The sequence below is a fragment of the Eschrichtius robustus genome, chromosome 4 (assembly GCF_028021215.1).
Source record: "Eschrichtius robustus isolate mEscRob2 chromosome 4, mEscRob2.pri, whole genome shotgun sequence".
Taxonomy (NCBI): Eukaryota; Metazoa; Chordata; class Mammalia; order Artiodactyla; family Eschrichtiidae; genus Eschrichtius; species Eschrichtius robustus.
In genome coordinates, this window is record NC_090827.1 from 138,111,657 (window position 1) to 138,139,245 (window position 27,589).

The 27,589-nt window shown below is 36.3% G+C and overlaps 1 protein-coding gene across 1 annotated transcript; it reads left to right on the forward strand.

The window, feature by feature from the left end:
- The first annotated feature begins 378 nt into the window (after positions 1–378).
- Positions 379–25,617, forward strand: SLC25A31 (solute carrier family 25 member 31). Its single transcript, XM_068542337.1, has 6 exons — positions 379–622; positions 9,325–9,452; positions 17,770–17,887; positions 20,000–20,154; positions 21,621–21,746; positions 25,417–25,617. Exons 1-6 carry the CDS (start codon positions 379–381, stop codon positions 25,615–25,617), a joined length of 972 nt encoding a protein of 323 aa, XP_068398438.1.
- Positions 25,618–27,589: the final 1,972 nt, after the last annotated feature.

The following is a 27,589-nucleotide window of genomic DNA, read 5'->3' on the forward strand; positions in this document are numbered from 1 at the left end:
GGTTTGGGCTACTAAATTTCCTTATACAGAACTGGTTCTCCCGCGACCGTTCCCGCACCTTCCTGGGTCAGAACCCACTAGCCTCCTAGCCCTGCCTGCCGCAAGGACAACCCCGCACCAACACTTGCCAAGACACTTTAAAAGACTTGCACCACGCGGAGAAGCCACGTGTCGGGAGTCACGTGGCCGGCGCCGGGTGGCGGAAGGCGGTTGGAGGCGCCTGCGCAGCTACGCGCCCGCGGCGCGCTGGTTTCCCGGCGTGCTGAGTGCCGCTTTCCAGCCGGGAGGACGCTGAAGCGGTGTTTGGCTTCCTGTTGTCCGTCTCTCCCGCTCTCGTTTTGAGCTTCTGCTGCCCGATTTTACGTCCATCGTCCCACCATGCAGAGTGTACCTCCGAAGAAGAAGCTGGAGAAGAAGGCGGAGAAGCAGCTCTTTGACGCCGCGTCCTTCGTGAAGGACCTGCTGGCGGGCGGGGTGGCGGCGGCCGTGTCCAAGACGACAGTGGCGCCCATCGAGCGGGTAAAGCTGCTGCTGCAGGTGCAGGCGTCGTCCAAGCAGATCAGCCCCGAGGCCCAGTACAAAGGCCTCGTGGACTGCCTGATGCGGATTCCCCGTGAGCAGGGTGTGTACGCGAGGCCGCCACGCCAGCCTCTCCCCGCGCCGGGTCAGCTTGCCAGAAAAAGGGGTGGATGGGCCGGGCGGGGACGCCTGAGGGCGCCACGGCCGTGTGTGTCGGTGATGAGTTTTTCTTTGCCTTCGATAATTCAATTTCTTAACCTGTCTAAGAGGCTCTGCTTTCCCAGGGCCAAGAAGGCCTACACGTGACCAGTCCTGGGGCAGGGGAGACCACCACCTTCTCTTTCTCTGAATTTCTTCTTCGCAGGAGGCTCTGCACCTACGTGCACCTGTGCCTGGCTCAGGAGGAAAATGGTTGACCTCCCCGTATTGGGGTAGATGCCATCAGGCCCTTGGCTGTATGTTAATAGGTGCTTTAAGTTGCTTAAATATTTGTTGAAATAATACGTTTAAGAGAAGTATTCCAAATATGGAAGCATTGGGGCCTCTCAGTATCTAGTACGTATTCAGTGAAAAGAGGTTCTGTTTATTCTCAAGAACTACTGAAGACCAGGGCTGAGACCAAGGAGGCACTCACGTCTGCCCAAACTTTAGGGGGATGCCAAAAAAAACCTCAGTAGTAGAAACAAATAATATTTTAAGGCAGTATATTTAAAAATCGAAATTAATGAGAAAAACCCATGATGCGCAAGATATAAAAATTTTAAGGAAAGTCGGGATCAGTATTAATTTTTATTTTTTGGCGTCAGGCTCTGTCTTTACTTAAAGTTTTGATATTTTGGTTCCTTGTGGAGTTTTTTTCCATTAATATTGAAATGATTTCAAGGAATAGATAATGAAAATGCTTTATTAATCATTCAATGCCCTCCTCTCACTGAATGGCTCCTTAAGTTAGCTAAGTGGATAAGAGGATAAATTGATCAGAAATTTTCTGATATAGCTGGATTCAATTGAAACCTCTATATGAACTCTAAAAAGGAAAGAGGTCTATTTATTGTGTATTCTGAACAAGAAGTGAAGTGGCTTCAACTCCAGTGCAGTCCTTTCTTTCACTCCTAAGTCTAGGGCAGGTTACTCTTCCTCCCATGAAAAAGGATTCCTGGGAACTCCCTGGTGGTCCATTGGTTAGGACTCCTCACTTCCACTGCAGGGGGCACGGGTTCAGTCCCTGGTCGGGGAGCTAAGATCCCACAAGCAGAGTATTTCAGGTTGAGGGTAGACTCTTAAGACATCATCTAAACTGTGGATTTAAAGTGCCCATCTGGGAGCTGAGTTTAGATCTTTAATGGTAAGTGAGTGGTTCACATCTTCTCGCTCCCATTTATTTTATCAGAGCAAGCTTCCCATTTCTCTTTGGAGCAGTAGGAGCCTCTTTATTATTTGCTAATCTGCTTTAAATATTTAGTCAGGTAAAGTTAAATATTCTGGATAGATTGTGCTGACCAGTGCTAAGTCATTTTATATTTTAAATGTTTTTTGTAGTATTTAAACCTAAATATATTCCATATGGCTCTTGTAAATTGAGACCATTATGAATAGTATTCTGGTTCCAGCTTTCTTTAAGCAGAATTTTAAGAAAATGTTTTCTAGTATATACAAGGCCTTGTTATGAGTACACCATGGTATATTCTATGCTAAAAGATTAGTAATTCACAACAGGGATAATATTGCCATCTAGGGGCATTTTTGGAAACTTGTGAGGAATTTTTTGTTTAACACAAAGATAGAGGGGAGTAATCCTTAATTGCAATGATATGAAAGGCAAAATCCAGGGCTGCTAAACATCCTGCTGCTGCTGCTGTACATGGCCAGTCCTACACAACAAAGACTTATCCTGCAACCTCATGACTCAGATCTCCCACTGGACATTCATGTAGCAGTAAAACCTGTTTATGATGATCTAAGCCTAGAAGCTAACTCTTATTTACCTATAAACACAAACTGTCTGGGGCAGAATTCTAGTTCACAGTGATTCCAGTAATGCAGCTATCTTGTTAGTAGAGGAAAGATTATACTTTGTTTTATTCAGAATTTTACTGAGAGTTGTTCATCATTGTGAAAACTCATGTTAGAAGTTCTGTGTGTGATATTTGGTCACCACTTATATCATCTGCATTTTTAACTATTGAATTCATGATGATTGTATAGATATATTTATTAAGCCCTTTTTTCCAAATGTCAACGTGTGTCTTAAGCACAACTGATTCATTATAAATAGAAGCAAGCAGCGGACTGTTATGTCTGTGGTATGATCATGCCTCACCAATTTACTAAGTAATATATATATTTTATAATAAACTCTTTTATTTTCTTTTTGTATATAGCAGAAAGGGCATTATATTGATTTTTTTGAACTAGTGAAGGGGTCATTGTCTTTGAATTCTATTTCTAGATAGTAAAGGAAGCATTGTAAAATATTTATTATGTATAGAAGACTTGAACGTGGTAGCGCTGAGAATCACTGTGCTAAATCATTATGGAGCTTTACTAGGCAATCATATTCTGAGGCTGTTATTTTCTGGAATTTACCTTCTGTCTCTTTTGTGAAAGTCAAGATACATTGCAATCTCAGTGTTCTGAAGTTTCTCTTGTTTTTCCTGTTTGCTCGAGTTTTACTGATAACTTTTCCTTTCTTTAGGCAATATGGAATGAGCATAAGAGGCAGTGAATTCAGAAGGCACAACTAGATGCTCTCTCACTATCTTCTTACCTTATCTCTTTCTTTACACGTCAATGAGAGAGCTCATTCTTCCTCTGAACATAGCTTTAAACATCTCCTTGGGTGTCTTTGATACTTTTTATAAGCTTTCCTTGGCTTCTGAAAGCTTCTGGATTTATCCTGACTAATGCTTTTTTTTTTTAATTTTTTAAAAATTTTTTTTTATTTTTATTATTTATGGCTGTGTTGGGTCTTCGTCTCCATGCGAGGGCTTTCTCCAGTCGTGGCAAGCGGAGGCCACTCCTCATCGCGGTGCGCGGGCCTCTCACCATCGCTGCTTCTCTTGTTGCGGAGCACAGGCCCCAGACGCGCAGGCTCGGTAATTGTGGCTCACGGGCCTAGCCGCTCTGCGGCATGTGGGATCTTCCCAGACCAGGGCTCGAACCCGTGTCCCCTGCATTAGCAGGCAGATTCTCAACCACTGCGCCACCAGGGAAGCCCTGACTAATGCTTTTTTTAAAATTTATTCTTTAGTTGGTATTGTGACCTTCCAACTTTGTATGTGTACTTTTATTTAGTACTTTTTAAACCTTTATTACACAAATAATGCATGTTTACTATAGAAAATTGAAAAACAGAGAGAAACAAAAAGTTAGCACTGCTAACATCACCACAGTTAACATTTTGGTGTCTGTGCTGTGATTTTTTTCACTGAGCAAGCTATGCATCGGTAAATATATTTTAATTAATATAATTGTTTTATTTAATATATTGTAACATAGGCTTTTAAAGATATTATCTCTAAATCTCATTTTTAAGAGCCTACCAGAACTCTTTTCTCTTTTAGGTATTCCTGGCCATGAATTCATCAGCTGTCTTTAATCTGAAGTTTTCCCAACATATTTTCCTGAAGGCTAAAGCAGTGAGGTTTTTATATCTTGAAGATGATATTTTGGGGTATGGAAAGAAAATGTTAAGTAAATGTGTTATCTCAATAAAATGGGAACATAAACTTTACTGATATTTAGTAAATGAATTGGCACTGGCACCTATGGTTGGCCAAATGTCAGTTATATATCACAGGATGCTAAGGTATCCTGAAAAAAAGAGTAGGAGTTACACAGGGTAAAGGGGATAACGGGTACCCTTACTCAATTATTGTATAATGAACATATTATAGTTTATGTTGGCTCAGTTAAATGGATTTATAGAGATAATAAGACTATTTGAATATTTAAAATTGTCAAGAATACTATTTGAAATATAGATTCACATATACTATTTTTAAGAATGAACCTCATCCTAAGGGTGCCTTGAGATAATAGCAGATGATAGTATGAAAACATCATGATTAGCAAGATATCTGAAAATGCTATTTTTTAACTATTAAAACAAATGCTCAGTTGTGCCCTAATATCTAAAAGTTTTCCCCGACCACCCTATCTAAATAGCCCTTCCTCATTCTCCAGCTACATATACTATTTTTTTCTGTGGCCACTTAACATGTTTATTTGTTCATTGTCTGTCTTTCTCAAAATGTAAGCTCCATAAGACCAAGAACTTTGTTCCTATGCACTTGGTACCAAATAAAAGGTTTTTAAATGAAGAATCTTTTTTTTTTTAATTTTTATTGGAGTATAGTTGATTTACAGTGTTGTGTAAATGAAGAATCTTTATCTCATTCTTTAATTTCTCTTTTGGATGTGTTTTACAAATGTACATAACAGGGTAGTATAGTAGCAAAGGTATATAATTTACTTTTTTAAGTATGTACATATTTGAGAGTCATGGTTACGTTTTTTTAACTGATAGGCAGACTGTCAAAGCATGTTGGAGCCTGCTAGTCTAGAATATACAGTTGACCCTTGAACAACACGGGTTTAAACTGTGTGGGTCCACTTACACACAGATTTTTTTTTTCCCCAGTAGTAAGTACTACAGTACTTGATCCCTGGTTGGTTGAATCCATGGTTGCAGAACCGTGGATATGGAAGAACCACATATAGGGAGGGCTGACTACAAGTTATTACTTGGATTTTTGACTGCATGGATAATCAGCATCCCTAACCCCTACGTTGTTCAAGGGTCAACTGTATACCCAAACATGCCTAGCATTTGCATTCTTGGCTAGAAGTGGACCAGTAAATGGCCCAGTAACTTTTTCCCATTTTCCCATCAGTTCTGTATTAATTCTTAATTATTTTCTCAGAATTAAGTTCAGAGTAGGTTTTTCTCACCCTTAAATTTTGAAGAGATTATTTTTACTTAGCAATTAAGTAAAAAAAAACTTAGATGTTCTGCTATTACCAGAGAAATATACCACAACCCCTATGTTTGTCTCTATCAATTTTGTGATTATATATTAGGAAACTGTCCTTTTGTTCTGTGTGACTAGAGAGTTAAATACTGCTACATTTGCATCACTCTTGCTTTTCCCTTGTTTTATTCTGACCACAAAGTACTACTGTTTTTATCCAAAATGGATTTTTACCTAGAGGCAATAGAGATTTAATAGCTCTAGGCCTGGAGTCAGATAGATCTAGAAAATTCTGGAGTTAAGTCCCAACCTTTCCCTTACCTTGTAACCTTGAACAATTTTTATTTAACCTCTCTCAACCTCAATTTTCTCAGTTCTATACAAGGTCTAATAATATTACCTACCTCATATGGTAGTTGCGGCAGTTAAACAAGATAATGCCTGTAAAATACTCAGCCATGTGTCTATTGCATAGTTAGTGCTCAATAAATTTTAACTCTTTAATCATTTTGAATACATTCCTAAATTTAGAAACATGTATTCCTCATGTTCATTTGTAAATGAATGTATTTGAGATAAATTTGCATTACATATAGAGTAGATTTTTGTAATCTATCTAAAGAGCCTACATAGTACACAGTGTACTTAGAGTACATTTGAATAAAACCTTGAAACCTGGCCCCCAGAAATAATATTTCTATAGAAGATGCATTCAGAGTTCCACTTTGAGGTTCTTCCTCTTTGCCCTCTTACTAAGGACATTGGAGCTCCTAAAAGCATGGTACAGCAGTGAGATGCAAAGAAGGGAATAAGTTTTTTTAAGTATGATCTGTGGAAAAAGAGGCTAAAGCAGGGGTTTTTAACCTGATATCTGTAGCTCCAGGGAATCCATGAATCCTGAGAAATACATGCAAAAGTATTTTATGTGTGTGAGATACTTTTTCATATATAACTCATTAAGAGCTGCCAGTTTTCCTGTTATACTTCTAGGGATTTATTTATTTCTAGATTTTTCATTGAGACGTTGACAGTTGTTTTGATGAATCCTCTGGGTTTTTTCATGCAAATACAATTTTGCTAAAAGGAATACGTTCTTCTGTCAATGCTAGCAAACCCCTTTAGTGATAAATCGGTCACTCTGTCATAGTCTCGTTAATTTGCAGATGTCTTTGTCATCAGAATCTACCATTTATATTCAGTACATTAGCCAAAGTTACAAACTTTTATACTACTTTTATATTTATATGACCTTCTTTTTGTGAAATAAATATTAATTCAGTACTGTAATCATAATTATATAATTATAACTAATAACTCATAATCTGAAACCTGTAATATCTCAATACCATCTAGCTGAATCAACCATTTCCAAAATGACTATTAATAAATAAGAGCCATGTATAAAATGGGAATTCTAATACATTTTTGATACATGACACTTTTTTAAACTCAGTTTATTAGTTTTTTTTTTAAACAAATGATGATTTCAACTTAAACCCCATTTGGTCAGATCGGCAATTCTTCAGCCAGTATGTTCTTCTTTATCCTTTTAAGATCCTCTGCAAGTAGTCTGTTGTTGTATTACTATAAAACATGGTCTAGAAAATCAAATCTGGGCTTCCCTGTTGGCGCAGTGGTTGAGAATCTGCCTGCCAATGCAGGGGACATGGGTTCGAGCCCTGGTCTGGGAAGATCCCACATGCCGCGGAGCAACTGGGCCCGTGAGCCACAACTACTGAGCGAGCCTGCGTGTCTGGAGCCTGTGCTCCGCAACAAGAGAGGCCGCAACAGTGAGAGGCCCGCGCACCGTGATGAAGAGTGGCCCCCGCTCGCTGCAACTGGGGAAAGCCCTAACACAGAAACGAAGACCCGACACAGCAATCAATCAATCAATCAATCAGTCTTATTCTTCAGTATCATTTACACAGTCACATTTTACTTTCAACATTTCTCTTCCACAGGTCTGACCTCAGAAAATAAAAATGCTTAACTATGTTATTAAGTGTTTTTTATTAACTATGAAGAACTTAAAAATCTCTAAAAATACCTCCAAAGGTTAGATTCACCAACTTCCCTCAGTAATTCAACGTGGCCATAACTAGCAAGAAATATTCCTTTATAATTTGCTTATATTTCTCATGTTTTAAGATTTTTATTTTGCTTCCATTAAAGAAAAATTGTTGACCTTTCTTAGTACAGAAAATATTTGTATGATTAAATTATTTATGGAAAAGTATTGTAGTTAAGTGACTGAATTATTGAGCCAGATTGCTTGAGTTTGAATCCAGATCTACAGTTTTCTGACTAAGTGACACTGGGCAAGTTACTTAACTAACTTCTCTCTGCCTTAGAAGTTGTTTTTAACTCATTTCTTCATATTTAAAATGGAGAGACTAATAGTACCTACATCATGGGTGATTATGAGAATTAAATGAATAAAAAACAGTTCCTAGAAATTAGTATTATTGTTTTGTTAATATTGCCTCAAAAATTTTTACAGTAATCATTTTCCATTTTTTAAAAAATAGAGCTTTATTTACCATACTTTAATAATTTTAGGACTTCTCTAAGATTTGTTTCTCCAGAAACCCAAAGCTGAAGTAGAGCTTTGGAGACAGACAGAAGACTTGATTCAAAATCCTGGTTATAGTTTCTAAACTTATAAAAGTTTCAATTTATGCATGTATAAAATAGGTATTACAGGAGAACGTATGTCATAAGCATTGTGTGATGATTAAATGAAATATATAAAGCCTTTGCCAGTGCCTGGCACATATTAAATGCTCAAGAAGTTGTAGCTATTACCATTATGTGTTAAATGCCCTAGTAATTTATGCCTACAACTGAATGCCTTGTAACTGAATCAGCTGTGAGGACTGAGATTTCTTGGCTATTAATATACTTCTTAATTGTCTTTGTGCAACTGCTTTATATTTAGCTTGGGATCACCAATATTCAGTGTTTTATCCCACAAAGTATAGTTATTTAACAAATAAATATCTTTCCCTTTGTGTGTTTATCTAATCTAACTTTCAGTTTCTGAGCACCGGTCCCAGTCAACTGAGATTATCTTCATTTGTATTTTTATCTTTAGAAGACTGATTCTGGGTATTCTATTCTCCCAGCTGGAACTAGAGGTATCCTATTCAGAGTAGCAGGGTCAAACCATCTGTAAAAACAACTATGGGTCCTGAAGGGCTAGCCTGTTGTATTCCAGGGCAGCTATGGATTATAAAGGCAGTTCTGAATTATCAGGGTAACACAGTGACTGAATTATAAAGATTGGTCATTCCATGGAGATTTGAAGTGGGAAGATTATTGACCTTGAAAGTTTCCTACTATCCATCAAGCCTCTGGAGACTGCCTTGAATTGTAAATTGATTCTTTTTTGGCTAGGTATTAAAATATAAAGATAAGACTCTTTTATCCCTTTCTCATTCTCAGGAGTGTAGATACAAAACAGTTTTGTTCCAACAGCCTTGTCACCATAGGAATTGTATTTTATTATTTGGAAATGAGGCTAAGGGTTACTAGCTTCTCTGACAAATACTAGTAAGCTCTGTTTTTCTACTACTAAAGAGCCCTGTATTCAACTGGTAATGCTTTCCATAGGTTTTTAGGCATTCAAGGCTTCCTGTTGGAAGTTAACAAAATTGAAATGGGGTACGTGGAGTTAACACTGCCTTTTTTCTTCAGTTGGAGACACATGTAAACTTTATTTTTTTTCTCACGAGAAAAGATGTTTTAGATAGTTCGAACAGCTAAGTTTGTTAAAACTATGCAAATTATTTAATAATAATACAATATAAGTTTAGTATATTTTCTTTTATAGGTTTCTTCAGTTATTGGCGTGGCAATTTGGCAAATGTTATCCGGTATTTTCCAACACAAGCTCTAAACTTTGCTTTCAAAGACAAATACAAACAACTGTTCATGTCTGGAGTTAATAAAGAAAAACAGGTAATTATTGTTTATTTTATTTTGTTATTTTTTAATTGAATGAAAGATTCTTTAAATTATATAGTACTTTGCAATTTTCAAAAGTTTTGCACACATGATTTCATATTGTCTCATAGTAACCCCTTTTTTCCACCATCCCTGTCTGCCCTTCCCCCTTCCCTCTCCCCACTGGTAACCACTAGTTTGTTCTCTATATCTGTGAGTTGCTTCTTTTTTGTTTTATTCATTAGTTTGTTGTATTTTATAGATTCCACATATAAGTGATATCATATGGTATTTGTCTTTCTCTTTCTGATTTACTTCACTTAGTATGATGATCTCTAGTCCATCTTTCTGCAAATGGCATTATTTCGTTCTTTTTTATGACTGAATAATATTCCACTGTATGTATGTACCACATCTTCTTTATCCATTCATTACCTGTGGGGTTTTATTTGGAGAGGAGGTGCTCAAATGGTGGAAAAAAATAATAGTTAAAACATAGTAACTGTTAGGGACTTCCCTGGTGGTCCAGTGGTTAAGAATCTGCCTTCCAATGCTGGGGACATGGGTTCGATCCCTGGTTGGGGAACTAAGATCCCACATGCCGCAGGGCAACTAAGCCCGTGCACCACAACTAGAGAGAAGCCCGCATGCCACAACTACTGAGCCCGCCCACTCTGGAGCCCACGCACCACAACTAGAGAGCCCATGCACTGCAGTTGCTGAGCCTGTGCACTCTGGAGCCCGTGCGCCAAAACTAGAGAAACCCACGAGCTGCAACTACTGAGCTCATGTGCTCTAGAGCCCATGCGCCACAACTAGAGAAGCCCACACGCTGCAACAAAGAGCCCGTGCACTGCAACGAAGACCCAGTGCAGCCAAAATAAATAAACAGAAATAATAAATAAATACCTTAAAAAAAAAGTATTAATAATACCTGAGAAAAAACATAGTAACTGTTAGCATACTATAATATGTATTGTTATAGAAATTACATATGGAAAACATAGAATTGTATTAACTTTTACCAGTTTCTCTAAACCTCTTAACACAGTTTTAATAACTAAGATGTTTTGTCTCAACGCAATATTTCTCTGAATAAATATTAATGTTAATATAATTTACATTTTATAATCCCTATTCTGCTGCACTAGAAAAATTCAGCATTTAATCTGGTTTTGATAAACAAAGCAGTCAACAAATGTGTATTTCCTAATACTGAAGTAGTTTATTTCCTAAAGAAGCAAATTATTTCTTCTTTATGACTGAGGCTTTATTTGGCTGAGATTAAAGTGTGTAGGAAGATCAAGTCAAATACAGGAAAATGATAAATTTAACTTAGAGAATTCTCTTGTAAGGAACTATATTCCAATAAAAATTAATTTCAAAAAAGAGAACTCTCTTTTTTTATCACAAAGGTGCTTTTTCTTTTCAAGGTAATCACTCCCTTGGTTATAAAATCTCATTTTCAAAATTTCCTACTCGTATGAACTATGTGTCATTTGTCCTGGTCTCCATTTGTTTTGTTACCTCTGTATACACTAGACCACCTACATTACTGTCAAGATCTTCCCCTCACCTGCCCTTATAAAGTCTCTCTACCCCCTCATCCTTTGTCTTTTTCTCTTCCTCCAGCCAACCAACCAAGCTGTCCTAGCAGATTCTTTAAAAGCAACTATTTATGGAACATTTCTTTGTTGCTATTTCCGTTAATTTCCTTTTAGACCCTTTATTTCCTTTATTGAGTTCTTTGCGCTGTTATGTAGTTGGAGGTATAAAGGTAACAAAGAAAATTCCTTACGCTTAGATTCAGAAGATCTGGATTTAGGTCCTGGCAGTCAGCTTATTTAGCTGTGTGAATTTTTGAATATCACCTCTCTGATCCTTAGTTTCCTCATCTGAAAATTGGACATAAGAATACCTACCTCATGAGGTTTAGATGAGTAAGATTTAGATGAGACTAAACATGTAAAGACACATAAAGTGCTTGCAGTAGTGCTGTGCTTCTTTTTTTTAAGTAATTGGTATTTTTTAAATATTATTTATTTATTTTTGGATGTGTTGGGTCTTTGTTGCTGCATGCGGGCTTTCTCTAGTTGCGGTGAGCGGGGGCTACTCTTCATTGCAGTGTGCAGGCTTCTCATTGCGGTGGTTTCTCATTGCGGAGCATGGGCTCTAGGTGCGCGGGCTTCAGTAGTTGTGGCTCGCGGGCTCTAGAGCGCAGGCTCAGTAGTTGTGGTGCACGGGCTTAGTTGCTCCATGGCATGTGGGATCTTCCCAGACCAGGGCTCGAACCTGTGTTCCCTGCATGGGCAGGCGGATTCTTAACCACTGCACCACCAGGGAAGTCCCAGTGCTGTGCTTTTATGGTAGGCACTCAGAAAAATGTTTCTGTCATCTTTAGGTAACAACTCTAATAATTGGAACTTCTCTTGACTAAGAACCTATGTCAGAGGGTCCTCAAGACCATCTTCATGTTCAGCGATTCACTAGGCCTCAGAGAACTCAGAAAAGCTGTTGTACTCATGGTTTATTACAACAAAAGGATATAGATTAAAATCAACAAAGGGAAAAGGCTCATAGGACAAAATCCAGGAGAAACTAGGTGCAAGCTTCTAGCTGTCCTCTCCTCGTAGAGTCACCTGGACAGCACTTAATTCTCCCAGCAATAATGTATGACAGCACATATAATGTGCTGCCAAATAGGGTTGCTCACTTGAGCCATGGTGGCCAGGCTTTTTGGGGAGTCAGTTTCATAGGCATGTGTAATGTGACTGACCTTAGCTACTCAGTCTCCAGCCACTGCCCCCACCCACTCAAGAGGTCAAACTGATATAGTTTAGCTCAAAGCATACAAAGGGGTGTTCACCATAAATCAAGGTTAGTATAAACTATCTGGTGTTACCCAAAGCTTCAGGCATATAAAGACACTCTAATTAGGTAGGATATTCCAAGTGCTCAGAGGGTCATCTCAAACGAACCTTCGAGTTTGAGCAAGGGTGGTCCTTAAGATCTTTTCAGTGTGTATACGGTTTGGGCAACACAGGCCTGCTGAGTTAACTCTTTATTGAACATTTTCCACCCCATCTCCCCCAAAAGATAATTCCTGTAAGACTAAGCCAAATGGAGCAATTAGAATTAACCAGAAATTAACCAGAAAATTTGTGTTACTAACATCTATCCCTAACAGTGTAAATAACATGGCTCTAAAAGTTTTTTGTTTTTTTTTTTTTAATTTAATTTTATGTATTTATTTATGGCTGTGTTGGGTCCTCGTTTCTGTGTGAGGGTTTTCTCTAGTTGTGGCAAGCGGGGGCCACTCTTCATCGCGGTGCGCGGGCCTCTCACCACCGCGGCCTCACTTGTTGCGGAGCACAGGCTCCAGACGCACAGGCTCAGTAACTGTGGCTTACGGGCCCAGCTGCTCTGCGGCATGTGGGATCTTCCCATACCAGGGCTCGAACCCATGTCCCCTGCATTGGCAGGCAGACTCTCAACCACTGCGCCACCAGCGAAGCCTGGCTCTAAAAGTTTTGAAGTTAACTTTGATCCGTGCTAAAATTCTGTAATAAATTTCAAATTAGTAGAGCCTGAGGTAAAAACATTTTTAGTATACCTATAAAGAGCATGCTATCTTATTTAGAATGTAAAGGTATTCAGTCACAAGTAATAGTGTAATGTTTAAATATATATTATTTACTAAATCTGGATACTAATGACCCTTTTATTTCTCCCCTTGGACATCAAAATTGTATCCTATCTCTGCCTCCAACCCCCTGCCATGAAAAGTGGGGAAAAAAAAAAAGAACTGAAAAAAAAAAGTCAATATTTTTGGTTTCTTACCTGGTCTTAAAAGAACAGAGAAGATAGAAAAAACAAGTACAGTGTATGTGATTTAAAAGTGGTTGATCTACCACAATGAGATATCTCTACACACTTACCAGAATGGCTAAAATGGTGGCAACACCAGATGTTGGCACGGATGCAGAGGAGCTGAATCATTCTTACATGGCTGGTGGGAATGGAAAATGATATTGCCACTCTAGAAAAGAGTATGACAGTTTCTTACAAACTAAACATATGCTTATCATACAATCCAACTCTAGGGCATTTATCCCAGAGAATAAAAACTTCTGTTCACAAAAAAAGCAATGTATACAATGTTCATAGAAGATTGTTTCATTATAGACAAAAATTTGGGAATAACCCAGATTTCCTTCAACAGGTGAATGCTTAAACAATCTATGGTACATCACACCATGGAAGATTACTCAGCAATAAAGAGGAACAACCCTTTGATAAAACAAATACTGTATAATCCCCTTAGGGACCTAGAAAAGGCAAATTCATAGAGACAGAAAGTAGAATAGAGGTTACCAGGAGCTGAAGGGGAGGGAGATTATTTAATAGGTACAGAGTTTATATTTAGCATGATGAAAAGTTCTGGAAATAGATAGTAATGATGCTTATACAGTATTGTACTTAATGCTGAATTATATACTTAAACATGGCTAAAACGGTAAATTTTACGTATATTTTACCACAGTTTTAAAAAAGAACAGACTTTTGATACAGCAACTTTGCTAAGTGAAAAGCCAATCTCAAAAATTATATTTGCGTTCTGATTTCATGTATATGGCATTATTAAGGTGAGAAGATTATAGAGATGGAAATTATAATAGTGGTTGCTAGGAGAGAGGGAGGTGGCTATAAAAGGGTAGCAATGAGGGGTCTTTATCATGGAACTGTTCACCATGGTGATTGGTGGTTACATGAATCTGCACACATGATAAAATGGCATAGAACTAAATATACACACAAATAAGTGTGTGTAACTGGTGAAATATGAATAAGGTAGATATTTATCAGTGTTACTTTCCTCTGCTATAGTTATGCTAGATATTACCATTGGGGGAAATTGGTTGAAAAGTTTATAAACTCCATATGTATTAGGATGCATGTGAATCTGCAATTATCTCAAAGTAAAAAGTTTTAAAAAAATAACCATGGTAGGCAGGTGTGTGCCTACTATATACTGTTTCACTGAATTTTTACCTCATTCTTTGAGGTAGTTATTTTTATCCCAAATGTACAGATAAGGAAAGCAAGACAGAGCTTAAAGCACTTACCCTAGTCATGTGTTCATGTCTTTCTAACTCCCAAATTTAGTTCTTTCTGCTGCACTCTATTCCTCTCTCAGCTGAGGTGACTAGACTAGATGAGCCTTAGCTGAACTGGGCATAAAATATGCCTCTGCCACTCCTTAGCAGCTACCAGCACAACCCTCAACAGAGAAGACTAGAACTTCCAGCTCTCTTCCATGCCCAGACAAACTGTTAGAAAGAACTTTGGTCACAGGGTATTTGTTCTTGGAGGCATCAAGTCTGTTTATCATCCATTTGTCAACAGTTGAAAATAAACAGGATTATTTTCCTCCAAACCCCCTAGACTCTTTTGTTCTCCTCTCCTTGCCTGATTCTTTTTCATGCCCTCTCCTTTTACAGTACAGTAGTATCTGAAATTACTAACTTATAATTAAAAACTCATTTATGCTGATATACAACCTCACCTGGGTCTGTTTTATTTTCAAGCTTAATTGTGGAGGGACAGACTTGTTACAGAAACACTTGCAGGATTATCATTCAGCATAGATTCTTATTTCTTGTCTCCCTCTCCTTCCTCCCTTCCACCCTCCCCCTTCCTCCCTTCCTTCCTTCCATTAGTAGTTTGGCCATACTATTTATACATGTTGTGCCTGCCTGCTTTTTCATACACCCCACTTTCACTATCATAGGGGTCCTCGTTTGAATAATAAATTACATGATCATTCACCCAGGAAGTCATGGATCTGTTTTCTTTCTCTTATCTAGGAAGGAAAAAAGAAAGTTTAAATAGAATTTAAGATGCACTTTATAAATCTTTGTGCTGCATATCATATTTGGTTTGGCTTATTTGCTTGTAAGAAACAGAGACTTAAATTACTTCAAGAAAAATGAGTATTTCTTGCAATGATACACTGGCACTGGAATCTGAACCAAGGACAGCTCTAGGGATCAAACTGTATTCTTTATCTTTGTCTCCCAGGTCACTTAGTCTATCTCTGTCTCTAATGATCTGCTTTTTGGGTGTGTTTGCTCTGTGTTTTCTCATTATTGCCCTTTTTTACTTACCTATATTTTCTTTGTTTCTTTTAAGTTCAGTGTTAATATCATAGTGATTCCTTCTAACCTTTCAGATGGTGAGAGGTTCTTTACCTGAGATCCATGCATGCTTGAGGAATAACTTACACTAAAAGTATCTGTTTATATATATGTGATTTTTATTGGAAGAGTATCTATAGGTTTCAACAGTCTCAAAGTAGACTGAAACCTAAAAAAAAATTATTTAATATCTTTTCCATTTCTGTCCTTACTGATAACTGGCATAGAACTTCTGGAGTCAAATTCCTAAGACTTAAACTATGGCCCAGTTCTACTTTTTCTACCAGGTTACAGATCATCTTCTAGACTATGGATTAGCTACCCTGGGGTGAGATTCAACCTTCTGGTCTAATCTCTGTGTGATTATGAACTGTGGCTACCTATACAGTAGAACTTATGAGTTTCACTTAAAAGGCACGATGGGAGTCTGAGTACCCTTCATTAAACAAATATTTATTGAATGCATTACTCTTACTCTGGGCAAGGCCCCATGACTTGCTTTCTGAAATAAGCAAATGAATTAAGAATCTACGCCTCAAAAAAATGTAGGCAACCTAAATGTCCATGAACTGATGAATGGATAAATAAAATGTGGTCGTGAAATATTATTTGCCAGTGAAACGGAATGAAGTGCTAACACATGCTACAACACGGATGAACCTTGTAAACATGTTATATGAAAGAAGGCAGTCACAAAAGACTGCATATTGTGTTATTTCATGTATAGGAAATGTCCAGAATAGGCAAATCTGTAGAGACAGAAAGTAGCTTAATGGTTATGTAGGGCTCAGGGGGATTGGGAAGATGGGGAGTGACTGCTGGTGGGTACAAGGTTCCTTTCAGGGTGATGGAAATGTTCTGAAACTGGTAATGATTGCACAGCTCTGTGAATATGCCAACACTCCATTGAATTGAGTACTTTACGTGGGTGAACTGTGGGGTGTGTAAATATATCTCAACTAGTAAAAATAAAAATAATAATTCTGGCCTGAAGAAATTTATAGTCCGTAGAAGATAAGACAAGACAGGTACACAAATAATTATAAATTGAAAGTAGAAAGTTATTGTAAATACTATTTTAAAAAAAATGAGAATCTGGAACATGTTGACACATTTTACATACTGATAACATGATTCACCTTTAATTCTCTGAGAGGTGAAATATTTATGGGGCGAGGGTATGATTACATACAGTTTTGGGTGGGTTGGAGATCAGAGAATTTGTGGAAGAAATAGAATTTGAGTTAGAGCATAAATTGATAACTTTTTGTTTTAAAAAGATAGGAAGAAAATTTAAAAATAAGAAGGGCATTCCAAGCCAAGAGAAAATTGAGAGTTCCAAAGCATCTGAGACTTAAAATTGTTAGAAATAAGAGCCAGAGAAGCAAGAAACTGAGCTTGACTAGAATGGTTACTGTGGCCTTGTACCCTAGATTTTCTATGACAGTTCCAATTCAAATATTCCTTTCTTCTCCAGTGAGCTCTAGATGTTGAAAAGCAGTTTATTGGACTTAAGCAGGGCACATTTCAAATGTTTATCAAAAAGAACTTCAACAGCCCACGTGAACTAGTAGATCAATAAGGTCTTACATGCCACTCAACCACATTATAATTGATTTCTGCCAATTCACATGTTGGCATTTGAACATAATCTATATTTTTGAGCTACTTAAATTTATTTCTACTAAAACTACAAAGTGAAACTGTGGCATTATGATGTATTACTGTCCCTCTCCCCTGCCGCCAAGAAGGGGAACCACTAAAGCCTCCGCAGATGCCTAACATTTTAGTCATAACTAAAATATATTATTAACGAAAAACTTTATACAGTCTAAAGAGCAAAATGTCTTATGTGGCCTCTTTTGCTAACTTGGGCTACTTTTGCTGGAGGACATTAAAATATCTTGGAATTTCAGTATGTCAGCATCTAAGCTGTATCTCCCAGACCGCCTGGTAAGAAATAAAGGCTACATGGACATGAAGGGAAGTATCTTGCATGATAATATATGCGTTATTATAGGTGATCACTTTATAAAAGCAGTTTGTAAATCTGGCTTTTTAACCTTATAAAAATAAGGATGTTTAAAAATCAGATTCTATAGTTTAATAACCATGTTTTAATTAATATGTTTCAGTTCTGGAGGTGGTTTTTGGCAAACCTGGCTTCTGGTGGAGCTGCTGGGGCAACATCCTTATGTGTAGTATATCCGTTAGATTTTGCCCGAACCCGATTAGGTGTTGATATTGGAAAAGGTATGGGATTTTTAGAAATACTAACTCTTTCTTCGTTGTGGTTTTGAACACTGTATTACCTGTTTTAGTTATGCTTATAACAACAGTGTTGTGTTCCATCTAAAAATTTTATTCTCAACCAAATGGTAAAGTTATAAAGCCTAAAGATTACTACTTTTTTCTTTTCTCTTAAAAGAGGGAAGGGGAAGGCCAATACTGTAGTAACAAAAAGAGTAAGCACAGAGACTGCTTATAACTTATTTCCAGTTTGTTTGTTTAGAGAGCCATCTTCTAGATCCCTTCATGCCCTTAGTTTCCTGTCTTGACTGTGGCTCCTCTCTACATTAGATGTATAACTCTCATCCTAGAGATTCCCTTTTCCTCTGTCCTTACTTATTTATCACATCTTTCTGTGTTTTCGTTACACCCTTGTTTTGGTAGATATGTTGTTTGATAGCTTTCTGAACTTTCTGAGAAGGGTGGATAGGAGATAAATTGAGATCTTGCATATCTGAAAGTGTCTATGTTTCACCCTCTTAATATTTGGCCATATGTAAAATTCTGGATTTAAAATTATTTTCTTTCACAATTTTGAAACCATTAATCTGGATTCTAGTTTCTAATACTGCTCCTAAGAAATCGTTCTCTTACTGCTGATCCTTTTTATGTGGCTTTTTCTCTTTTTAATTACCTTATATCCCTGATGATATGACATGCACAATGATGTATCTTTGTGTGAGTCATTTTCAGTAATTGTGGAGGTCACTCAGCTGGCCCCATGGGAGTGCAGCACAAGTCGGAGCCTCGTGTTCAGTTCTGAGGATGACAGAGGAGTAAGTCACTTGGCTACTCAGGGTGAGGTGGTGGATTTTGAGCATCCAGATGCTAATTTGTTCTCACCACAATAGTACTTAATTCCTCGAATTTTAAGTCTTTTTGTGGTTATTGGAATCAAATGGCTCGCTTCTCAACAATATCTGCCTCTGCAAGAAATTAGGCTTCAACTTTCTCTGCTCCACTTAGTGAGTTACCATCCTCCACCTCCCTTCCATCTTGCTAAAATTTCTGGATTTTATTCTCTTCATGTACTCTTTTTTGCTTATATGGCTTTAAACCTGTTTTTTCTTTATTATTATCTTAATAGAATTTCTTAAGGGATCAGAGAGTCTTTCAACGAGTATTATTGAGTGCCTGAGGTGAACCAGGCCCTGCTTGAGATACAGGTTGTGTATGTGCAATATACACACATACACACACACCATATTAAACATGGAGCTCCTGGTTCATGTACCTTACAGTCTTGTGGAGATCACGAGTAGTAAAGAAAAAGAATAAATGACTAAAATATACTGTCAGCAAAAAATGCCATGAAAAAAATTTAGGAGAAGAGAGTGACATCAATTTAGATAAGTGATTAGAGAAAATACCTCAGAAGGGGTGGCAGTTTGAACAAAGATGAGAATAGGAGTTTCATCTATGATGTTTAACTGGCATTCCCAATTTTTTTGTTATTGTTAAGAAAGTGAAAATAACATATGTACCTTGGTTTAATTTCAATTCTGTAGTTTTGTTTTCTCTCAAAATTGGGAGAACTTAGTTTATTTTGAAAGATTGTATTCTATACATATAATATTTATAAAATATCAAGGAGTTCTAGGTCAAGGGAAAATAAAAACAAAACCAGCAAACACTAGAAAAATATGACACCTCATCTAAAATGTCAGTGATCCTTAAAGTTACTAGTTTTTAGCTTTGTCTTTTTGCTTTATCCGTCTTTTTGCTTTTCAGCTGAAGCAAGTTGTAGAGTTTTGCATGCCTAAGTATTTTCTGAATGCTGACTAGTAACTTCTCATAATTTTATTGAAATGTTTTAAGCCAGTCAGATTGCTTGAATTAGATTGCTTTTATAAGAGATTAATATTTTCAGTTAAAATATCTTAAGATACTACTTGACATCTTAATTATCTTTAAATGAATGGAAAGATTTTGACTTGTGCCTTTTTTTTTGTTATAAAGATTTCTAAATGTTAGTTCCAGATAATTTAAATCTGTAAAATGTTTAATTAATTTACTTTGATTAAAGTGTTTATCTGATATAATGTTGCTAATAAATTTTAAATGGCTTTATTTTAGGTCCTGAAGAGCGACAATTCAAGGGTTTAGGTGACTGTATTATGAAAATAGCAAAATCAGATGGAATTGTTGGTTTATACCAAGGGTTTTGTGTTTCAGTTCAGGGCATCATTGTGTACCGAGCCTCTTATTTTGGAGCTTATGACACAGTTAAGGTAATTTGGTACTTTAACTAGTATATATTAAATAAATTGTTTGTTTCTTTTTATTCTAATGTTCAGCAGGTATGTTTACTTTTAATTATAGAAATAAAAATAAATGATGACATAAGAGATATTATAGCATTCTGTTTAATCATGACTTTGCCATAACCTAATTAAGTTATAACTGTATTATGGATCTGACTTTGGATATAAAGCATAAATATAAACGTTAGGTTTTTGTGCTGTTTGCACTGAAAGACTCAAATAGAAAACATGCTGATTAGGTCATATCATAATTAGATCTTTGGTATATAGGAAGGCATAGAGTTTTTCTGATTTTACATTCATTTTGTTATCACTTTTTTACATGCATATTATCAGTTTACTATCATCAATGGAAAGCAGGCAAGGCATAATGAATTAGTTAAATATGATAAATGCTACTATAGCTCAGTGATCTATTGGGTAATGTTAGATTTTGTATTGTATTCTCCAGGTTGTTCTGCAATCTGCCTTTTCAGTTCAGATGTAAATAGCACTTCATAAGGTAGGAAAGAGAAAGATCGTAATAATGGCTACCATTTTTTGAGCTATTACGTAGTTTTGAGAACTTTTTTAAGTACTTTATATCCTCACAGTGTTCTAGGATAGCTTTTAATATATCCCATTTTAAAGATAACCTAGGAATGGCTAAGTAATTTATTTATGTGGCAAGCACAGGTCCCGTGCTCTTAATCACTACATCATAATGCTTCTAAAAGGAAGCAATGAAATTAATCCCAGTATTATTTACTAAATAAGATTAAAACTTCGGGGAAATTTTATAATAGTTTTATATATTGTCTCTGCCCTCCCTCATTAGTATAAATGTATCAATAGTTGAATGTTACTTTTATTGTGGTCTGGACATAATACTTTTCGTTTGTAGTGTATTTTTTAGACAGATGAATAGATTAATGGAAATTACAGGATCTTATATATGTTTATTTAATCACAGAAAAATTTATGTTTAATCACCCTCTGCTTTCCTCTGTTATCACCTGTAGTAGTTGTAAAATTTAGGAATGTTTCTTCACTAGCTTAGAGCTTTAAAGCTGTTTATCACACATCATCTGTTAATAATAACAGGCATTCTTTCATCTTTTCCAACTCTATGAGGAAGAACCATGGAGGAACTTTTTTGGTCACTGGCTGCCATCTCTAGTTTTCAGTGCTATTAATAACAAATCTCCTGTAATAGCAGATATGCTATTCTTTTTCAAATATGCTTTTAAAATATAGCCATGTGTGGGATTCTCATTTCGTATTGATCTCCCGCTATTATTTTAATCTTTCCACATTAAATCCAACTGTTTTTTTTATTGCATTTTAAGTATAATTGAGCCCTCTTTCATATATTTATAAGAATTACCCTTTAACTTAATGATTTAAGATATTTTGGAAATTTAGATGGTTACTTGATAATTTTTCTTTTCTAGGGCTTATTACCAAAACCAAAGGAAACTCCTTTTCTTGTCTCCTTTTTCATTGCTCAAGTTGTGACTACATGCTCTGGAATACTCTCTTATCCCTTTGACACAGTTAGAAGACGTATGATGATGCAGGTATTTTATATTATTTGTAAGCTTAATTGAGTTTTCCAGTATCTGATATTCAGATGTAATTTATTAAAATTTTAGAGACATTTTGGCTGAAAGGCATAAGCCATTTGTTTTACTTACTAAAATAAATACATGATGTGTTCTGTCTTGTATTCTTTTCTATCCCAAAGCAGCCATCATCCAGCAAAGTTTCTTCCATGTCTGCTATCAGAACAGAAATGTCTTTTACTCCTATAGTATGAGTATGTATTATTGTTTGGAGAGTGGAGGGGCATGGCAAGGATTAGATGAGCATGTGTTTATCTTAACTGGATGAGTATGTATTATTGTTTGGAGAGTGGAGGGGCATGGCAAGGATTAGATGAGCATGTGTTTATCTTAACTGAATATTATTAGATTAAGTAGAATAAGCCCAGTCATAGGCCACTGACATATGTAATCATTTGTTGTAGTATATTTTAATAAAAGTAAATAATTTTTAACTCCAAGGATGAAGACTTGTTTATAATGATGTATGTTCTAAATGTAAATACCCAAACCAAAATTTTGATAAAGTCAATCTCCATTGTTGTTACCTGTTACATTCATTCATTCAACAAATAATTGAGTGCCTATTCACCAAGCTCTGGTGACACAAATAAAATAAGGCAGAACCTGCACCCAAATTCATAGCATAGTATTGAAGGCATACTGTTAATGGTTTAAGTAGAAATGTGCATAGGTTCCAGGAATGCAATAGGGGAGGAGTACCCAAATGCTTAAAGTGATCAGATATGGCCTCTTAGAGAGCTAAATCTCAGTAAATAGGCTTTTTCTCCAGACAGTGAAGAGTACATTCTCAGCATAGGGGAAAAAACATACCTAGAGGTATGGCTTGAGAAGAATTTCAGTATACCCATATGATAGGTTTCATGAGGGCAAGTGAAAATAATGAGGCCAGAAAGCTATGTTTATTATGTGCCAGAACTGTCCTAAGCATTTTACACTTTAACTCATTTAATTCCCAAAACAATGCTGTGAGGTGTAGTTATCCTCATTATCCTCTACAAAATGGTCCTGGAAGAACCCAGTGGGCCACCTGAAAAGGTAAAGCATATCTATCCTATTGCTTCATTTATGGACTATCCTTAAAGTTGTTCCCTTTATATCTGTGTTTCCTCTTGATCTATGTCTAGCTCTAGTTTAATAAACTGAAACACTTATGAAAATTAATTTGCGAATAGACTGTGGATTAAGTAAATGGTACTGTATCAATGTTAAATTGTCTGATTTTGATAACTGTACTTTGGGTATGTAAGAAAATATTCTTAGAAAATGCACACTGAAATGTTTAAAAATAAGGGGCAATGATAGCTGCAACTTACTGTCAAAATAATTCAGAAAAAAAATTGTGGGTGTGGATTTTTATATATATGTGTGCATTGCTATATGTATAAAACCGTACCACTGCCATAACATAGTACCGAAGACTGGGTGGCTTAAACAACAGAAATTTATTTTCTAACACTTTGGGAGGTTAAAAGTCAGTCAAGGTGTCCAGCAGGGTTGGTGTCTTCTGAGCGCCTCTCTCCTTGGCTTGTAGATGGCCTTCTTCTCCCTGTGTCTTCTCATGGTCCTTTTTCTGTTTCTCTTCTTATAAGGGTGATCATAATGGATTAGGGTCTGCTCTAATGAGCTCATTTAACCATAATTATTTTTATAAAGACCCCGTCTCCAAATTTAGTCACAGTCTGAGGTTCTGGGGTTAGGTCTTCAATATATGAATTTTGTGGGGACACAATTCATAACAGTATTCTTTAATTTTTACATTTTGATTTTATATCCCACAACTTTGTTAAGCCATATTACAAACACCAACCTATATGTACACCCTTTGAAGTTTTTTTTTGTTTTTACACACACAGTGATATAATCTGCAAATAATAGCAGGCTTTTTTCCCTTCCTTATCAATTCTTATGCCTTTTATTCCTTTTCTTGCCTTTCTGCACTGGTTGAGACCTCTGATTCAGTGTTACATGAAATAAGTAATAACTGCAACCTTGTTTTGGTCCTAGTCTTACTGGGAATGCCTTCAATGTTACAGATTACAAAGTTTAATGTTCGCTGTGGATTTTTCATAGTTATCCTTTATTATATTATGACTGGTCCTTTCTGTTTTGGATTACAGTAATTTTCCTCTTTTTTTTTTAATTTTTTTTTTTTTTGACTGCGTTGGGTCTTCGTTGCTGTGCACGGGCTTTTATCTAGTTGCAGTGAGTGGGGGGCTACTCTTCATGGCGGCACACGGGCTTCTCATTGTGGTCGCTTCTCTTGTTATGGAGCATGGGCTCTAGAGCACCGGGGCTTCAGTAGATGCGGTACGTGGGCTCAGTAGTTGTGGCTCACAGGCTCTAGAGCGCAGGCTCAGTAGTTGTGGCGCACGGGCTTTGTTGCTCCGTGGCATGTGGGATCTTCCCGGCCCAGGGCTCAAACCCGTGTCCCCTGCATTGGCAGGCAGATTCTCAACCACTGCTCCACCAGGGAAGTCCTGGATTACAGTAATTTTTAATCATGAATGGTGGTCATGTTTTTTTCTATATCGAGATGATCATATCATTTTTCTTATATGCCTGGGATCAATCCAGCTCGGTCATGATGTATATTGTATTTTGTACCCCTTGCTGGGTTTGATTTGCTGGTTTTTGTTCAGGATATTTTATCCGTGGTTTCTGTGACACAAGCTTGTCATTTTTTTCCTTCTTGTGTTATCCTAGTCTAATTTTGGTATCAGGACTATGCAAGCCTCATAAAATATGTTAGGGAGTCTCCCCACTTTTTCTCTTCTTTGGAATAATTTCTGTGAGATTGGAATTAAATTTCCATTGAATGTTTAGTAGAACTCACATATAAAGCCATCTGGACATGTGGTTTTCTAATTTATGAGAAGATTTACAACAACTGATTGAATTTCTTTAATGAATTTAGTATTATTCTAAAGTTTTTTCCTATTCTGTTGGTAAATTACACTATTTAGGAATTTATTTCCTCTGTGTTTTCAAAATAATTGTCATGAAGTTGTTCATAATATCATCTTGCTCTTTCTTAATCTCTGGGTCATCTGCAATGATGTTACCTTTGGCACTTCTAATAATTTGGGCGCCTTTTCTTGTTTTTCCTGAAACAGTGTTTCTAGAAATTTGTCAAAGTATTTCAGATAACTAACTTTTGACTTTTTATGCTTTCTTTTCCGTTTATTATTTCCTTTATTTCTGGTGGTTAAAGTTACCACTCAAGCTGCATCTTACAAATTTAGTTGAGGAGTTTTGTGGTTGTTAGTTAGGTTTTAAATATTTTCTAAGATGTGTTTTTCTTAATACCCAAACGTGATATTTTTCTAGTTATCTTTTTTGATCTTGATCTCTCTCTTAATTGCAGCGTGGTGAGAGGATAAATCATGGTATGTGATGCCAATCTTTTAAAATTTGTTAAGCCTAATATGTGGTCATTTTCAAGTGTGCCTGAAAAGCATGAGTATTCTGCAGTCAGTGGGAACAATACTCAATATATGACCATTAACTCAACATACTTACTCAACACAGTGTTAATTTTAATCTATCCCTGTTGCTAAATTAAATCTGTCTTACGATAAAAGATGTTAAGATAATGGCAAACTATTTGTCTTTCTTTGTATAGAGTGGTGAGGCTGAACGGCAATATAAAGGAACTTTAGACTGCTTTGTGAAGATATACCAACACGAGGGAATTGGCGCATTTTTTCGTGGTGCCTTCTCCAATATCCTTCGTGGTACAGGGGGTGCTTTGGTGTTGGTATTATATGATAAAATTAAAGACCTCCTTAATATTGATATTGGAGGTAGTTCATCAGGAGATTAAATTGAAAAATGGATATAGTTAACTTATTAAACATACAAATTACATAGCTGCCATTTGTGTACATTTTGATAGTGTGTTATTACTGTCAGTATTTTCTTAAAGTGCTAATTCTGCAGTGAAGCATAGGCTTTTTTCAAGGATTTAAATACTAAAAAATCAAATAAATGTGGTTTCTTTCCTACTTAGACTCAAACTCACTTGAATGAGAAATTTTACTTATTTTAAGTGGTACCTGTTATTTTTATTAGTTTAAAATCTTTTTCTTTTGTGATTAAAAAAAGTAAAATTTATAATGCTAAAATCTAAGAAGTGAAAGTATCTTCTTTTAAAATGATATTCTTTTAATGTAACTGTCTCCCCATCTTTTAAAATCATATGATATGACAAATATTTCTTAAAAGCTTATTAGGAGATGTCATCATGATATCTATGGGCATAAGTAAGCTTTATTCTACAACATCTCTACTAAAGCAGCTCAGGTTATTACTATGTATTGTGTTTATGGTATCATATAGCTTTTAATAAGCACAGATTCTAGATCTGATCATAAAAAAATTGATAATGACTTTAATGACACTGCAAACTGTAGTTGGAAAGTAAAAGGTATAAAAATGGCATATCTGCTAACTTTTATCTATAAAATAAATAAACTCTTGCTAATGTGAATATATCTTGGAACAAAAATATCCCCTTGAAAATTACTTTGTGTACTTTGTATTGATGATAATAAAGGAAGTTTAAAACTTATGCCTGAGCTTTATTTTCCTTGATTCTAACTTATTAATAAGCAGAGAGTAACCAAATTTTTGTTAGAATTGGGAACTGGCTTAAAGACAGAAAGCAGGGTTTTCAAGGTTTTGTACAGGAGTCTGTCTTGTTTTTCAGAAATGTTGTAGAAGACAGTACATTTGAAATCCCCAAGACTTTAAAGTTTTAGTGGGTAAAGGAATGTTAAGCTAATGGGGATAAACTATAGAAGGATTTTGTGAGGCTGTGAGTGGGCAAAACCAAAACAGGGTGAGTGAACTTACTGGTGCACAGGGCAAAGTATATTTCACGGAAAATAATCCAAACTATACTTTTTAATATACTGGTGTTATCACTTGAGGAAAAAAGTTAACTCTTCTGAAAACTCTCAACATGATTTCTTGCAGTGGTCAACATAACGGAAAAAGTTATATAACAAGATAGAAGATGCTCCTATACTGTCAGTAGTTCTGTTTACCACAACAAAAGGAAGATTTAAGATGGCCCAAAGAAAATCAGTTAAAATAATAAAATATTAGGAATAGTGTCCCGTATAAAGATAAACTAAGAAAAGATAAAAGTTTTTGATTTGTTTAGGAACATGCTTAGAGGCAAAAAGTCTTTAAAATCTTGAATGGCATCCATAGAGAGCAAACAGAATTTAATTACTAAATTGCTAGACCAAAAGCCTGTTCTTTGAATCCTGGAACATGTATATAGTTAGGACAAAAGAAAATAAAATGTTAACCTAGGTGACTGAAACTGAACATGCTGTGCCTACCAACCACACAAACTGTCCAATAAAGTTGAAAGGTTGGAAGGAGTTTTATTTAAGAGGAGAAACTAGGAAGATGGGCACCAAACCTAAATTGACAAGGAGGATTGCCAGCCATCACAAAGCAGTGAGTAGGAAAAAGGAAAGTCATCTGTGAGAAATCATAACCCCCAGGCTTGTGTCACAACAAAGTATAGAATATATACATAAATACTATCTGTGATACAGGAACTCCAAACTGAATAAGTAAAACTGTTCTAGGACCAGTGAGACTTCCTCAGGGCTCTGACAGAAACAAATACAAAACCTCTCTGGGACACTTCTATGACCCAGGGCACGCAAAAATCCCACAGAAAAAGCAGCCTTACTGAGGATGAATTCATGGTGAAAACAAATCATATGAGGAAACAAGCACTGTGTGGGAGAGTTGGTAGATACAATCAGAATTAG